Source organism: Pseudorasbora parva, chromosome 5 (assembly GCF_024679245.1).
Source record: "Pseudorasbora parva isolate DD20220531a chromosome 5, ASM2467924v1, whole genome shotgun sequence".
NCBI classification, from domain to species: Eukaryota; Metazoa; Chordata; class Actinopteri; order Cypriniformes; family Gobionidae; genus Pseudorasbora; species Pseudorasbora parva.
Window position 1 is genome coordinate 5,566,194 of NC_090176.1, and position 16,028 is coordinate 5,582,221.

General features: G+C 43.9%; 1 protein-coding gene across 3 annotated transcripts in view; it reads right to left on the minus strand.

Annotated features, from left to right (window-relative positions):
- LOC137074983 (macrophage receptor MARCO-like) overlaps positions 1-14,018 on the minus strand; it is a 32,875-nt gene extending 18,857 nt beyond the window's left edge. For all 3 annotated transcript variants that reach the window (XM_067443101.1, XM_067443100.1, XM_067443098.1), the window contains exons 1-4: positions 13,796-14,018; positions 12,913-13,014; positions 5,738-5,847; positions 4,091-4,178 (exon numbers count right to left, since the gene is read on the minus strand). In XM_067443101.1, the coding sequence (XP_067299202.1) occupies positions 4,091-4,178; positions 5,738-5,847; positions 12,913-13,014; positions 13,796-13,913 (418 nt within the window). In that variant the 5' untranslated portion in view covers positions 13,914-14,018. The remainder of the gene's footprint in view (positions 1-4,090; positions 4,179-5,737; positions 5,848-12,912; positions 13,015-13,795) is intronic.
- Positions 14,019-16,028: the final 2,010 nt, after the last annotated feature.

The following is a 16,028-nucleotide window of genomic DNA, read 5'->3' on the forward strand; positions in this document are numbered from 1 at the left end:
TCAATGTAAACAGCGATTGATGAGTGTATCTCTGCCTCTGGTACGTTAACAAGTCGCGTTGAGGCTCGCGCTGCCTGTCTCTTTGTGAGAGAAATTCGTGGAGAAATCAAAACAATTGAGCAGCAATATAAACTCACAGAAGAAACAGTTTTTTTGTAGTTGTTGATATTTATGATTTATGATATTGTTAATAACACAAGTCGACTTTGCATTTGTGAATTGTGTAGCATGAATGGTGTAGCCTAGTTCAATAAACAAGTAGCCTAATTAATATTAAGTTACTTAAATTTTAGACCCAAACAAACTTTTTTGTTCCATATTACCCATGATTTCACGAGGAAAATAGTTCCAAAAGAAAGCAAAACTCAACACTCAGTGTTTTGTAACTAAATTATTCAGCGTTTTGAATGAATCATTTGAATGAACGACTCAATGACTCTCTCATGAAGACGATCACTTGCTGCCCCCTATTGCCGGTTATGTTTAAAAGTATGATTGCATGTTTTATTTAGAACATCAATCTAATAATAACATTATTGCAACTGTATTTTTTGCAGTTTAAATGATTTAATTAGATTGGTAACAGCCTGTAGTGTTTTTACTATTATAACTGAATTTATTAATCAAATGAAAGAATTTAACATGAAAGATGATGCATACATTCAATAAGATTTAAAAAAAAATGGCCTTTATAAAATTAAATAACGCCCTGGGGTGAATATCACAAATATGCAAATTTAAGTAGGCCTATGTAAAAGCTGACAGAACACTGATGAGAATATTACTACAGAATCAATATGTATACCACCAATTTAATTTAATTTGATTAAATTAATGTTTAAGTTGATATTTACAAGAAATATTGTAGCTGTTAATAACTGTTAACTGCTGTAAAAAGCACCTTATTTGTTTAAAGTGTTTGCAAACCATGGGCCCTATCTTGCACCCAGCGCAATTGACTTTGTACACCGACGCATGTGTCATTCCTATTTTGCACCCGCGCAAAGCGCGCTTTTCCCTCCACAGAAGCCCGTCGCTAAACTAGTGAATGAGCTTGCGCTCCCTGGGCGGTTCAGCGCAAAAAAGGAGGCGTGTTCCAGCGCAAACAATCCCTGGTGCTATTTTGCTGTTCCATTAAACAATTGCGCCACTGACCAGAAAAAAACCTAGTCTAAAGTCAGTGGCGCGTTGCCCGTTGTTCATTATGCTATTTTAAGGGCGCATGCTTGACCATAATGTATAGCGTGCACAACGCGCATACACTTTGCTCATGTAATCTACACAGATGCAACAGTTATTATTGTTACACTAAAAAAATAGTAACACGTGAGATGACGGAAATCATCAATCATGAAAAAATAGGCATAAATCTAGCGTACAAATTATTCAAAACAATTGTGGCTATTTCCTCCCACGCCTGTTTAACCGACTATTTTGGGTGGGGTTCTCCATCCCCATACAACACAACTTCTCTGTCTTTCACTGCTCTTACAAGAACATCAGTCTCCTCGGCTGTGAACCGCTCCTGGCGTGCGCCTGGTAAATACGCCATAATAAGAGCAATCCATAATGGAACTTGCGCACCTGCTTTTAAAGGGAATGTTGGATGATGCTCTGATTGGTTTATTCATGTTATGCCCAAACCACACCTATGAATAATGAAGCTACTTCAGACCAACCCATTTTAGATTTGCGCCGGGCGCAAGAGCCATTTATCCCGCCGGGAAAATAACAACAGCGCCGAGACCCGCCCACAAAGTTACTTGCGCTTCGTGCTTTGACACTTGTGTTTCAGATCGTTAAAATAGGGCCCCAGATGTTATTGCACTTTTGTTCATTTAGCAGCACTTTTGTATTCATTGTTGAATTTTGCACATTCTGCGATTAATCGTGATTAATCACAGAAAATCATGCGATTAATCACGATTAAACATTTTAATTATTGCCCAGCACTACATTTGTTACAATAAGGGTTTATTTACAAAGCAAGACCATTGACGGCTCTGCATTACCATACAGGCAAATGTTAACTTTTTCCTTTCTTTTTTTATTCTATAGGATTTGTTATTAAAAATAGCAACACAGTTAGAAACTATACACTGTAAAAAATATTCAGCTCTCTAATTGAAAATGTTCAAGTGAATGGCCACATCTAATTTTTTTAGTTGGCCAAATTGAATTTCTGTGAAATTAAATTGTATCAATTCTCAGAAATTCAATTTGGCCAACTAAAAAAATTAGATGCACTGAAAAAAATGACTTTGTGGTATGGTAAAATCTATTACATTAACTCATGTAATTATTACATTGTAAAATCAAGTTTAAGTTGGAACTATATATCTTAAGTAAAAGTACACAGTCTATTCATGTAATAACTTAACTGAGAAAAAAGAGTAAATTTTATCATATATTTACAAATAATATTTAATGTTTTATAGTCACAGCACATTCACCTAAAATATTAAGTACATTTTAATCTGAAAAGCAAAGTGCATTTGAAAATGCGCACAGATTTTTCGCAAAGATCCAACTTGTTCAGTGGTGGCAGAGATGGTCATTTTGGGATGTTGCTTTTATGTGGCTGACTTATTCTCAATAAGTTTTAACTTTTCATTGAACGTGAGTTTTAATCACAATAACGGTAGCCAACGCTACATAAGTTCTTATTGAGAATTAATAGAGTTTTTTTTATGTCACCATTATGGCGATTAGTGTTTTCTTTAGTTGGGCAGTTTGGCGACTTTTTATTGTTAGTGTTTCTCTCACTGCTGTGACTGAGTTTGCTATGGCAAGAAAAGCAGAGAAAACTTGATCAGATGCTTTTGGCCGCTTGATGATCAGAATTTGATCATTGTGTAGTGGCTCTTATACGTGAATATGAGCAATATACTATTAACCTTGTTTTATTCTAGAAAAGATCCAGCACAGTTTTAACCGGAAAAGTTGAATACATTTTATAACAGACTGTACACTAAGCACTTTGAACACCTGCAAGCTTTTCTCACACACAGATATCAAGATTCAGCCTAAGAATCTCAACAATGGTGACATGCTTCATGCCACAATGCATTCTGGGTGCATCATGCAAAATTCCCGAATGCATTGTGGCATGAAGCATGTCACCGTTTAAATTTTAATTTACTTGATTACTTTTAATAAATACAACCTGCTAAGTTACATATAATTAAGTAGCATTTACTAAATGTCTTAGCAAATGTTACATTTATAGTTAAGTACATTTTACTTGATACTGGCAAGTAATGTGTACTTGATATTACAGCAGTAAAATTTACAAAGAAAAATTGAGTGCAAATTGTTACAAAGATTTTATCAAGTAAATCCTACAAGTTGTTTTTATTAGTGTGGGACCATTCACTTGAACATTTTTAGTTAGAAAGGCCTGACATTTTTTACAGTGTAGCTACAACATGCCACTAATATACATCTTTAATAAAAATATCTATACCCGCAACTGATTATCTATTATAAATTCTACAACTAGACAAAACTTACCACAATAAATACAATAGAACGTGATTCATTCTAAATTTTGTAATCATGAGTTTAAAAAGCTTGCAGGATTAGTTTTATGGAAATGATCCGGCTGCGTCTGTGTTAATTAATTTTGAATAATCGTCAGTATCACAGACAAAACTGTCCAGTCGCTTCTGTGCTTTTATTAAATTGTGCTCTCACTAATTTGCCCTGTTTAGTAAATCTGGCCCAAAGACTTTATCAAGCAGGTCACACTTTATACTCTGTGTCTTCTACTACAACGTACTTGCATAATTTAAAAATCAAACAAACAAAAAAACAACAACACTTGTTCTGCTATCGAGGTGGATACAGGTAAGGTTAGGACAGGTTTAGTAGCATGGGTAGTTTAAGGGTTGGGTTAAGAGATTGTGGTTATTGGTGTAATTACATGCTGAAAAGTACAGTGTAAAAACATGTATGTACATACAGTCGTCAAAGACACTTAATATAAAGTTCTGAAAATGCATTTCATGACCCCTTTAATAATTCATGGCAGATTCTCAAAATAGCACCTGGTCAACCAATAGGATTTCTCTTGTGTGTATATGTGTACCTCTTTGTGAACTAACGTTGAGCTGGTTTAGTTGAGTCCTTAGCTTTTCTAGAGTCCCATTGATCCCACACAGATCGGTCAGACACTCCTGTTAAACACACACACACACACACACACACACACACACACACACACACACACACACACACACACACACACACACACACACACACACACACACACACACACCTATGTGGTTTACAGGGACTATCCATAGGCGTAATGGTTTTTATACTGTACATGTACAAACCGTATTTTCTATCCCCCTACACACACACACACACACACACACACACACACACACACACACACACACACACACACACACACACACACACACACACACACACACACAAACACACCTATGTGGTTTACAGGGACTATCCATAGGCGTAATGGTTTTTATACTGTACATGTACAAACCGTATTTTCTATCCCCCTACACACACACACACACACACACACACACACACACACACACACACACACACACACACACACACACACACACACACACACACACACACACACACACACACACACACACACACACACACACACTGCCCCTGTCCCTAAACCTACCCATCACAGGAAACATTCTGCATTTTTACTTCCTCAAAAAAGCATCATTTAGTATGTTTTTAAAGCTATTTGAATTATGAGAACATTTGAAATGTCCTCATAAACCACATTTATAGTTTAATACAAGTGTAATACCCATGTAGTTATACAAATTTGTGTCCGCATAAATTACATAAACAGGCTCTCTGTCTCTCTCACCCACTCACACACACACACACACACACACACACACACACACACACACACACACACACACACACACACACACACACACACACACACACACACACACACACACACACACACACACACACACTGCCCCTAAACCTACCCATCACAGGAAACATTCTGCATTTTTACTTTCTAAAAAAAACTCATTCTGTATGATTTATAAGCCTTTTGAAAAGTGGGGACATGGGTAATGTCCTCATATTTCACCCTCTCCTTGTAATACCTGTGTCATACCCATGTCATTATACACATGTGTGTCCTCATATGTCACAAAAACATGCCTACACACACACACACACTTCATCTCTAAAACAGGCCATTGTCTATGTGACTGTGTTTGCATGGCTGTCACAGGGTGTTTTGGTGTAGATTCATGTTTCATGTTTTTAGGTTTTCATGTTCACTGTCATGTTTTGTCATGCACTTCCTGGTTTTATCATGTGTTCCCTGGTCATGTGACTCTATGCCCTCATGTGTTCCTGCCTCGTGTTCCTGTGTCATGTTGTCATTGGTTTATGGGTTAATCATTGTTCACAGGTGTCCCTTGTCTTGTCATTAGCCCTTGTGTATTTAAGCCCTCATATTTGCTATAGTCTTAGTTATTTAATACTGAAATCTGCTGTTGGTGAGTGTTCATGTAAAGTCTAGTCTAGTCAAGTTTATTCAAGTTAAGTCAAGTTAGTCAAGTCTTTTGTTTGTTTTTTTCAAGTCTTTGTTTTATGTTTATGATTTTGATCAATTAAAACTGCAATTGGGTTCAAAACCTCACATCTACAGTGGATATATGTTACAATGGCACACACGAATGATGGTGTGACGTGTGTGTGTGTGTACCTCATCTGAGCTGGACCTGCCCGGCTTGATTCCTGCAGAAGAATTGAATTCCTCTGTTCTGGGATCAGCTGATGGACAGTGAGTGTGAACACAATCCTTCAGAGTGAAGACTGCACACAATACACATCATACAAAGCAGATTACAAAGTACAGTAGTACAGTAGTCATAAAAAATGTTCTCATGCAAAACTCAAACTCACATTCAAACCAAGAAGCCTACTATTGGTCAGTGCAGCGAATTCAAGTGACCAACTTAAAAATAAGCCAAAATCTGCATGGGGATTTTTTTATACCTGATTGTGTGAATCCTGATTGAGTTCCTGTATTGGTACAGAACTACGGAGACAAAGGTGTTATATGAAATAGTTTATTGAGCAAACCAGTAGAGTGAGCAGAGTGGAGAGTAGTGTGGTCTTGGGACGATGACAGGCAGGTGAGAGATGCGTGGAGACTCAAGTAGACGATGGAAACAGACAATGGAGAACGAGGAACACTTAGCCAAAGGACGATGGAGATCAAAGGACTCTGAGACACTGGACGATGGAGACACGGGAGAATCGCTGGAGCCTAGGTCAGAGTAGCGAGGTGAGTCCATTGTTTGTAGCTTGGAATGAGTACCTTGCATAAATGAGACCGGACAATGAGTGACTGTGACTGTGGTGCTTAAGTGCTAGTGCTGATGAGGTGCAGGTGGACTCACGTTTGCCGATGTTGTAATTGACCTCCGCTGGGTTGAACTTCCGGGAGAAGAAGGCACAAGGATGGAGTCGACTCGGGTTCCCCTGCTGTTGCGAGAGCATTGCTCCCGCTCCGGTGGTGGAGGCATCAACCTCGACGACGAAGGCCTTCGTTGACCTGGATGGACCAGGAGGGGAGCGGTGGTGAAGGCGTTCTTGAGCTTGTTGAAGGCCTCCGTGGCCTCAGAGGTCCAGGATAGAGACTTGGGCTTGCAACGTAGGTGTGTGAGAGGACTGGAGATGAGACTGCAGTTCTGAATGAAGCGGCGATAGAAATTGGCAAACCCAAGGAAACGTTGGAGCTCTTTGATGGATGATGGAGTGGGCCAGGAACTGATTGCCTCTACCTTCCTCTTGTCCATCCGGATGCCACTTGGATACTGTGTTGTATCCAAGGCAATGCACTGAGGGCTGATGGAAGGAGCATTTTTCGGCTTTGAGGTAGAGCTGGAAGTCCCTCAGGCGTTGCAGGATCTCCGCAACATGGTGGCAATGTTCGGCCATGCTCCGGGAGTAGATCAGGATATCGTCGATATACACCAGAACTGACTTGTGGAGGAACTCCCGGAGCACCTCATGTATGAGGTCCTGGAATACGGAGCCATTGGCCAGGCCATAGGGCATGACGAGGTACTCGTAGTGGCCTGTGGGGGTCAGGCCACTGTAGTGCCACCACGGAGATGTTCCAGCGCTGTCAGGACGAGAAGAAGTGGATATCTGAATTTTACGGTGATCTTGTTGAGGGCATGATATTCAATGCAAGGCCTCAAGCCTCTGTCCTTCTTGGCCACAAAGAAAAAGCTCGAGGCAGCAGGGGACGTCGAAGGCCTGATGTAGCCTTGCTCAAGGGCTTCCCGGATGTAGTCCTCCATGGCCTTCTCCTCCGGCAGGGAGAGGGGGTAGATCTTCCCCCTGGGCACAGGCTTACCCGGAAACAGATCGATCACACAGTCTCATGGCCGATGTGGAGGTAGCTTGGAAGCCCGGCGAGGGCAGAAGACATCACTTAAGGGGGCGTAACAGGAAGGGATATCTACAGAACGGCTTTCAATGGAAGTGGCACACACTGGAATCTTGCAAGAGAGAGGCTTGGATGGAACTGGCAGATCAGAGAGACAACAACTAAAACAGCATTCGCCCAACTTCAGGATCTCACCGGACTTCCAAAAGATGACGGGGTTATGCTGTAGTTGTCACATGCCTGTCCTGTCTTGTGTGCACATGTGGGGTTTGTCATTCTGAGCATGTGCTCATGTAATTGTCTGATCCCTCCCCCTTGTTATCTGATTAGTGTTGATTTCTCCCACCTATTCCTTCTTAATTTCTTCCCCTTATAAGCTCCTTGTGTTTGTCAGTCTGTGTTGGATCCTTGTGTATATGTCTCGTCATCGTCTCCCGGTTCCCTGTGTGGTATGTCTTCAGTTCATGGTTTTTGATTATGTATTTTCCCCCCTCGTGGGTTTTGTTTTGAGTTTATGTTTTATTTTATAAATAAATATATCATTTTCTGCACTTGAGTCCTCGCACCCTTTTCCCTTGTCTGTGACGTGACAGAAGGATCCAACCAATGTCGAGGACTCAGCGGAAGAGGATTTCGCCCCATCTACCTGCTCCTACTGTCTCGTGCTCCCACTATGAGCGCATCCTGAGGTTCCAGACCTTAGCATCCCTCCGCCAACATGGGATCGATCTGAGGAGTTTTGCGATCGAGTTTCTTGAAGCAGCAGAGGGATTGAAGCTGAATGAGGGCCCTCTTAAGGATCTTTTCTTTTATGCGCTCGATGGGCCCATGGACTGGCTTTTTAGGAGCATGTATGATGGGGGGACTTTTGAGTCAATGGTGGAGGGTCTCGCTCGAGAGCAGGAACGAGCTGCCAGGGAGAGTATCCCTGTACCGGTGGTCTCAGTGCCGGTGGATAGTATTTCAGTGGTCCCTGTGCCTGTGGTCCCAGTACCGGTGGATCGTATTCCGGTGGTCCCGATGCCGGTGGTCCCAGTGCCGGTGAATTGTGTTCCGGTAGTCCCAGTGCCAGTGGATGGTGTGCCGGTGGACCCTGTTCCGGTGGTCTGGAAACGGAGGAGGAGAAGGAAGGCTCCCTCCGTGCCTATTCCGGTGGTCCCTATACCGGTGGATCGTGTTCCGGTGGTCCCTATACCGGTGGATCGTATTCCGGTGGTCCCTGTGCCGGTGGATAGTGTTCCAGTGGTCCCTTTGCCGGTGGATCGTGTTTCGGTGGTCCCTGTGCCGGTGGATCGTGTTCCGGTGGTCCCTGTGCCGGTGGATCGTGTTCCGGTAGTCCCAGTGCCGGTGGATCGTGTTCCGGTGGTCCCTGTGCCGGTGGATCGTGTTCCGGTCCCTCCCGTCCCGCCCTGGTTGTCCCTCCCTTCCCGCCCTGGTCCGTCCCTCCCGTCCCGCCCTGGTCCGTCCCTCCCGTCCCGCCCTGGTCCGTCCCTCCCGTCCCGCCCTGGTCTGTCCCTCCCGTCCCTCCCTGGTCTGTCCCGCCCATCCCTAGAGGAGCGTCTGGTAGCCGCTCCTTAAGGAGGGGGTAGTGTCACATGCCTGTCCTGTCTTGTGTGCACATGTGGGTTTTGTCATTCTGAGCATGTGCTCATGTAATTGTCTGATCCCTCCCCCTTGTTATCTGATTAGTGTTGATTTCTCCCACCTGTTCCTTCTTAATTTCTTCCCCTTATAAGCTCCTTGTGTTTGTCAGTCTGTGTTGGATCCTTGTGTATATGTCTCGTCATCGTCTCCCGGTTCCCTGTGTGGTATGTCTTCAGTTCATGGTTTTTGATTATGTATTTTCCCCCCTCGTGGGTTTTGTTTTGAGTTTATGTTTTATTTTATAAATAAATATATCATTTTCTGCACTTGAGTCCTCGCACCCTTTTCCCTTGTCTGTGACGTGACAGAAGGATCCAACCAATGTCGAGGACTCAGCGGAAGAGGATTTCGCCCCATCTACCTGCTCCTACTGTCTCGTGCTCCCACTATGAGCGCATCCTGAGGTTCCAGACCTTAGCATCCCTCCGCCAACATGGGATCGATCTGAGGAGTTTTGCGATCGAGTTTCTTGAAGCAGCAGAGGGATTGAAGCTGAATGAGGGCCCTCTTAAGGATCTTTTCTTTTATGCGCTCGATGGGCCCATGGACTGGCTTTTTAGGAGCATGTATGATGGGGGGACTTTTGAGTCAATGGTGGAGGGTCTCGCTCGAGAGCAGGAACGAGCTGCCAGGGAGAGTATCCCTGTACCGGTGGTCTCAGTGCCGGTGGATAGTATTTCAGTGGTCCCTGTGCCTGTGGTCCCAGTACCGGTGGATCGTATTCCGGTGGTCCCGATGCCGGTGGTCCCAGTGCCGGTGAATTGTGTTCCGGTAGTCCCAGTGCCAGTGGATGGTGTGCCGGTGGACCCTGTTCCGGTGGTCTGGAAACGGAGGAGGAGAAGGAAGGCTCCCTCCGTGCCTATTCCGGTGGTCCCTATACCGGTGGATCGTGTTCCGGTGGTCCCTATACCGGTGGATCGTATTCCGGTGGTCCCTGTGCCGGTGGATAGTGTTCCAGTGGTCCCTTTGCCGGTGGATCGTGTTTCGGTGGTCCCTGTGCCGGTGGATCGTGTTCCGGTGGTCCCTGTGCCGGTGGATCGTGTTCCGGTAGTCCCAGTGCCGGTGGATCGTGTTCCGGTGGTCCCTGTGCCGGTGGATCGTGTTCCGGTCCCTCCCGTCCCGCCCTGGTTGTCCCTCCCTTCCCGCCCTGGTCCGTCCCTCCCGTCCCGCCCTGGTCCGTCCCTCCCGTCCCGCCCTGGTCCGTCCCTCCCGTCCCGCCCTGGTCTGTCCCTCCCGTCCCTCCCTGGTCTGTCCCGCCCATCCCTAGAGGAGCGTCTGGTAGCCGCTCCTTAAGGAGGGGGTAGTGTCACATGCCTGTCCTGTCTTGTGTGCACATGTGGGTTTTGTCATTCTGAGCATGTGCTCATGTAATTGTCTGATCCCTCCCCCTTGTTATCTGATTAGTGTTGATTTCTCCCACCTGTTCCTTCTTAATTTCTTCCCCTTATAAGCTCCTTGTGTTTGTCAGTCTGTGTTGGATCCTTGTGTATATGTCTCGTCATCGTCTCCCGGTTCCCTGTGTGGTATGTCTTCAGTTCATGGTTTTTGATTATGTATTTTCCCCCCTCGTGGGTTTTGTTTTGAGTTTATGTTTTATTTTATAAATAAATATATCATTTTCTGCACTTGAGTCCTCGCACCCTTTTCCCTTGTCTGTGACGTGACAGTAGTAGCCATGGGCGCCCTAGGACCATGTCAGCGATGGATTCTTCCAGAACCAGTAAATGCAGTTGTTCGATGTGCAGAATTCCAACTTGCAGCTTTACCAGACCGGCAATAGAGCGAACCCTCCTCCGACTCAGGGGCTTTCCCGTGATCGCCTCTATCTGATTACTGACCGGTGTGACTGTCGTCTTGAGCTTGAGATGCCGGCAGAGGTGGCCAGAGATGAAATTCCCGGCAGACCTGGAGTCGAGGAGGGCTGAGACTGGCAGGGGGACATCGGCAGTAATAAGGTTCACAATCGTGGTTAATGGTTGGCTTTTATACTCAGATGACTGGATTACACTCACCAAGGGACGAGGAGGACGAGTAGGACATTGGGCGATGAAATGTTCCGCTGCTCCACAATATAAGCATAACCCGTTACCCAGTCGCTTTTGACGTTCCTCTGCGGTTAAACGCTGATGATCGAGCTGCATGGGTTCGTGTACTGGTTCTGGAGGGCTGACGGATTCTAGCCGGCGGAGAGACTGGAAGCTCATGAACTGGCCCTGGTGTTCTTCAATACACGACTGCATACGAGTGGGGAAGCAGATGGACAGTTGGATGAAATGCTCAAGCCCGATGGCATCCTCATATGCAGCGAGATGCAACAGCACACGGGGATCCAACCCTTGACGATAGGTGGTCAACCACGACTGTCCTTTCAATCCGCTGGCAGTGGCCAAGGTCCGAAACTGTAGAGCATACTCATGAATCGACATGTTATTTTGTTTCAAATGGTACAATCTCTCACCAATTGACGCATCCCAGGCAGGTTTCCCGAACACATCCTTGAAATGGGCCAAAAAGCTTGACTTGGCATGCAAAACTGGGTTATTTTGTGCATACAGCATTTCCGCCCACCGTAATGCCTTACCATTTAATTGGGATACAATGAATGCTACCTGGGATCGATTGTCAGGATATAACTGCGGTTGCATCTCCAGGACCAGTGAGCATTGAAGAAGGAAGCCGTTGCAATCCTCTGCCGAACTAGAGAAGGGCGCTGGCTTGGCCATGGGACTGGCGTACGGAGGTGCAGAGGAAGAGGTGCTGGTGGATGTGGAAGTGCCTGCCGGTGCCGGTGATGGTGAATCGGTGGTGAGTTCACGGCACACGGCATCCACCAGTTCTTGGAAACGTTCGGAAGTGCTCAGACTGGTTCTCGCGGTGTTGGTCCGGTCTTCTATTATGGTACAGAACTGCGGAGACAAAGGTTTTATATGAAATAGTTTATTGAGCGAACCAGTAGAGTGAACAGAGTGGAGAGTAGTGCAGAGTGTGGTCTTGGGACGATGACAGGCAGGTGAGAGATGCGTGGAGACTCAGGTAGACGATGGAAACAGACAATGGAGAACGAGGAACACTTAGCCACAGGACGATGGAGATCAAAGGACTTGGAGACACTGGACGATGGAGACAAAGGAGACACAGGAAAGTCGCTGGAGACTAGGTCAGAGTAGCGAGGTGAGTCCGTTGTTTGTAGCTTGTAATGAGTACCTTGCATAAACTAGACCGGACAATGAGTGACTGTGACTGTGGGGCTTAAGTGTTAGTAATGATGAGGTGCAGGTGGAAGTGATCAAAACTCAGGAGAGGGTGTGCGTTGGAATACCGTGACGTGGGAGCCTGGCGTTTCTGTGACAGTTCCTATTGGAATGAATTTATTTGCCAAGCAATGGTAAATGTGACAGAACCTTAAGGCTACAATTGAAAATCTACAAATGTCTTCATGTTGTTCAGTTTATTTATAACTGTATTACTTAAAACCTAAAGAATTGTTTGAAAAGCATAATTCTTCCTCTAAATCAACGCCACTTGGTTTGATATTTTGTATCTACACCATTAAAAATAAAGGTCCCAGGAAGAACCAAAGATGGGTTTTCACAGTGATGCCATAGGAGATTTTTGATTCCCCAAAGAACCGTTTTGTTTCTAACCATTTTATAGTCTAAAAAATCTTTTTGCACAACAAAGAACCTTTTTGTGCAATGTAAAGGTTCTTTGGATATTAAAGGTTCTTCATGGAGCCATACACCTTGCCAAAGAGCCATTTAAGAACCTTTATTTTTAAGAGTGTAATGTAAGGACATTGTATACTGTTTAAATGTGAATTGAATTAATCTCACCTTTGTAGGCCAGCACAGAATTCAGTGCGATCAGCAGCAGGAGAAACACGATGAGAACAACAGTATAGTGACGCTTCTTCGCTGGTTTCCTCATTGTTGGATCTGGAACAAACAATGCAGAACTCTGGATAACTACAAAAAACTGATGCAAGCCCATTATAAGTGATATGATATTAAGGACATGAAATTAGTGCCATTTTACAGTATTTCCATAGTCAATATTAGGAAATATCAGACCGCTAAATGTCACAAAATTCCAGAAACACAAGCATCTCTGAATGTGAACAGTGTCATTATGTCCTAGACCAGAGGTTTTCATACTTTATGATGCCAGGGAACCCCCAAATATGATTAACCTCTTATGAGGGACCCCCTTCCTAAAATCCATCTACAGTATATATTTTTATGCGTGAAAAAAAAACATTTAAACTGTTAGATACATAGTAAATAGACATTAGAAATACAACACTGTTTTTAAACTTAAATTGGCTATACATAATGTTGGATATAAACCTGAAGTAGAGCATTTTTCAATAAAAATTTATTTAAGCATCTTTCACAATAAATGTATGTAAGCAGGTTACATACTGCATTAAAAATACTTACAACCCCAGTGAGTGAGCAAAATAATGGGGACTATAGCGAGAGAAACTCACTAGAAAGAAAAAAGCAAACATATACAATTCTGGTATATTCAAAAGTATGTATACATCAAGAAAGGAGAGAAACATTTAGAACCGAAACAGTTTGAATGTTTAGCAGACTTTAAGAATTTTTGCTTTGTCTTTTTATTCACTGAAATTTTCTGGGGACCCCTTAGAACCTTCTGGAGGACCCCTTGGGCTCCCCGGACCCCAGTTTGAAACCCCTGTCCTAGACTCACCACTGTGCTGGAAGTCGTAGCGCTTGGCCTCATGGAGCTTCATGTTGTTGTTATAAAGAGGGTTTGCCTGGCTGATTATAGAGGCCTTCCCTTCAATCCTGTCCACTTCTGTCTTCATCAGTCACTGCACACACACTGACCTGTACACAAGCTGGATGACAGATTAAAACACAAAACATATGCTGGCTCATCAAACCATCAGTCTGACAAGAGAGATGCAGCGGAAATTGTTCCAATGAGGTGATCAAGAAAAAGGAAGTTGTGTCATGTCGTGTTGTGTTGGCTACAGTAGCATGTTGAGCATAAACTGCTTTTCCAGTCAGTTTCATTTCTAAGAATAACTAACCAGGAAAGTTCACAGCTTTTGGTCACATTTATTGTGTGATATGCTAATTTGATAATAACTATCAATTATCACTGGCGCTCAAATATGAATTATAGTTGGAAAAAAAAGTTAAATAGAAAGTAAAAAATATTTTAGGAGCATTATAAATATATTTAGTGCATCCTTGCGGAATAAAAGTATTCTTTTCTTTTCTTTTCTTTTCTTTTCTTTTCTTTTCTTTTCTTTTCTTTTCTTTTCTTTTCAAATCTTACCGACCCCAAACTTTTGAATGGTAGTGTATGACAGTTTCCTCATAAATATGAATCAGCACATCTGTTTTCAACACGGATAATAATCATAAATGTTTCTTGAGCATCAAATCCTCATAAGATAATGATTAGTGAAGGATCTTGAAAGGTAAAAGGATCTATACATCACAGCTCCTGTTAGTGGGTGGGATATATTGGATGGGAGGCAACGTGGGGGAGAGGACGCTGGCGTTGTCTGTTCGCCGCTTCTCCACCCACAAATCATGTTAATGTACTATTAGATTTAGATCTTATTTTATTTCCTTATGTTTGTGACTAGTCTAACAGTCAGAGATACAATTGGGACTGTTGCTGATTGCTGGCAGCCACTGAGAGGACGTTGTTCGTCGTTTCGCCGTTTTCCACCGCTTCTCTAATGTTTATGTTTGAATTGCTGCGGTTGGTTCTGGTTTGGAGGACATTTGATGTTTCTCGCCGCGACTGCTCACTGGTGGTCTTGGGCTTAAGCTGCATGGTGGCTGAAGTTTAGACCGGACTAGCGTCATCCGGGCAATCGTCATCGGCGTCCGGCATGATGTTGGGATGTTCCGCTTCTCGGCTGCGCCGCTGTTCCGTCCTGCATTGCGGCCGTGGAGCGGCTTGGACTTCTGCGCTGACTCCGGTGTGTCCACAGAAGTGCCCGGAAAAATTTTCTACCTCCTGCATGGTGCTGCGGCGATCCCCATCGTTTGAATCGTCATGAAGACCCATCATCTGGTCTTCAGCTGTCGTGCCTCGGTGATGTCATCGGGACACACTGCCGCTGGGTGAAATCTGAAACATGGAGTGGACCACAGTGTGCTGCGGAGCTAACAGAGACTTCCACATATCAGCTGTTTTCTGTTCACCATCAGCTCTGTTTCTGTTCACCATCAGCTCTGTTTCTGTTCTGTTTTCTGTGTTGGTTGATTATTTGTAGTATTCTATATTTTTACTTGTTATTCTTTTTTTTTGTTATCCCCCCCCCCCCCTTGTTGCACTTTGAGATTCTTTGGAATGAAAAGTGCATTATAAATAAAATCTATTATTATTATTATTATTATATATTAGGCAGCAAGTGAGCATTTTGTCCTCAAAGTTGATATGTTAGAATCTTCTAGGCAATCAGTGTTTCCTCCAGGTGTGTGGTGCTTATTTACCCAATAAATGCAGTCAAATCCTAAGCAAATAACCCAAACCCTCTTTTACAACCAGGTTTTTGCAAGACTAAACATAAAAATGAATAATAAACCAATCAGCCATAACATTATGACTTATCACTGACAGGTGAAGTGAATGAAACACAAGTTAACATTTTGTCCTCAAAGTTGATGTGTTAGAAGCAGGAAAAACTGCAGCTCTTGTGGGCTGTTTCCGGTCTGCAGTGGTCAGTCTCTATCAAAAGTGGTCCAAGGAAGGAACAGTGAGTGAAGAACCGGCCACAGGGTCATGGGCGGCCAAGGCTCATTGATGCACATGGGGAGCGAAGGCTGGCCCGTGTGGTCCGATCAAACAGATGAGCTACTGGAGCTCAAATTGCTCAAGAAGTTAATGCTGGTTCTAAAAGAAAAGTGTCAGAACACACGGGTGTGTGGCTTACCTTGGGAACACATGGCACCAG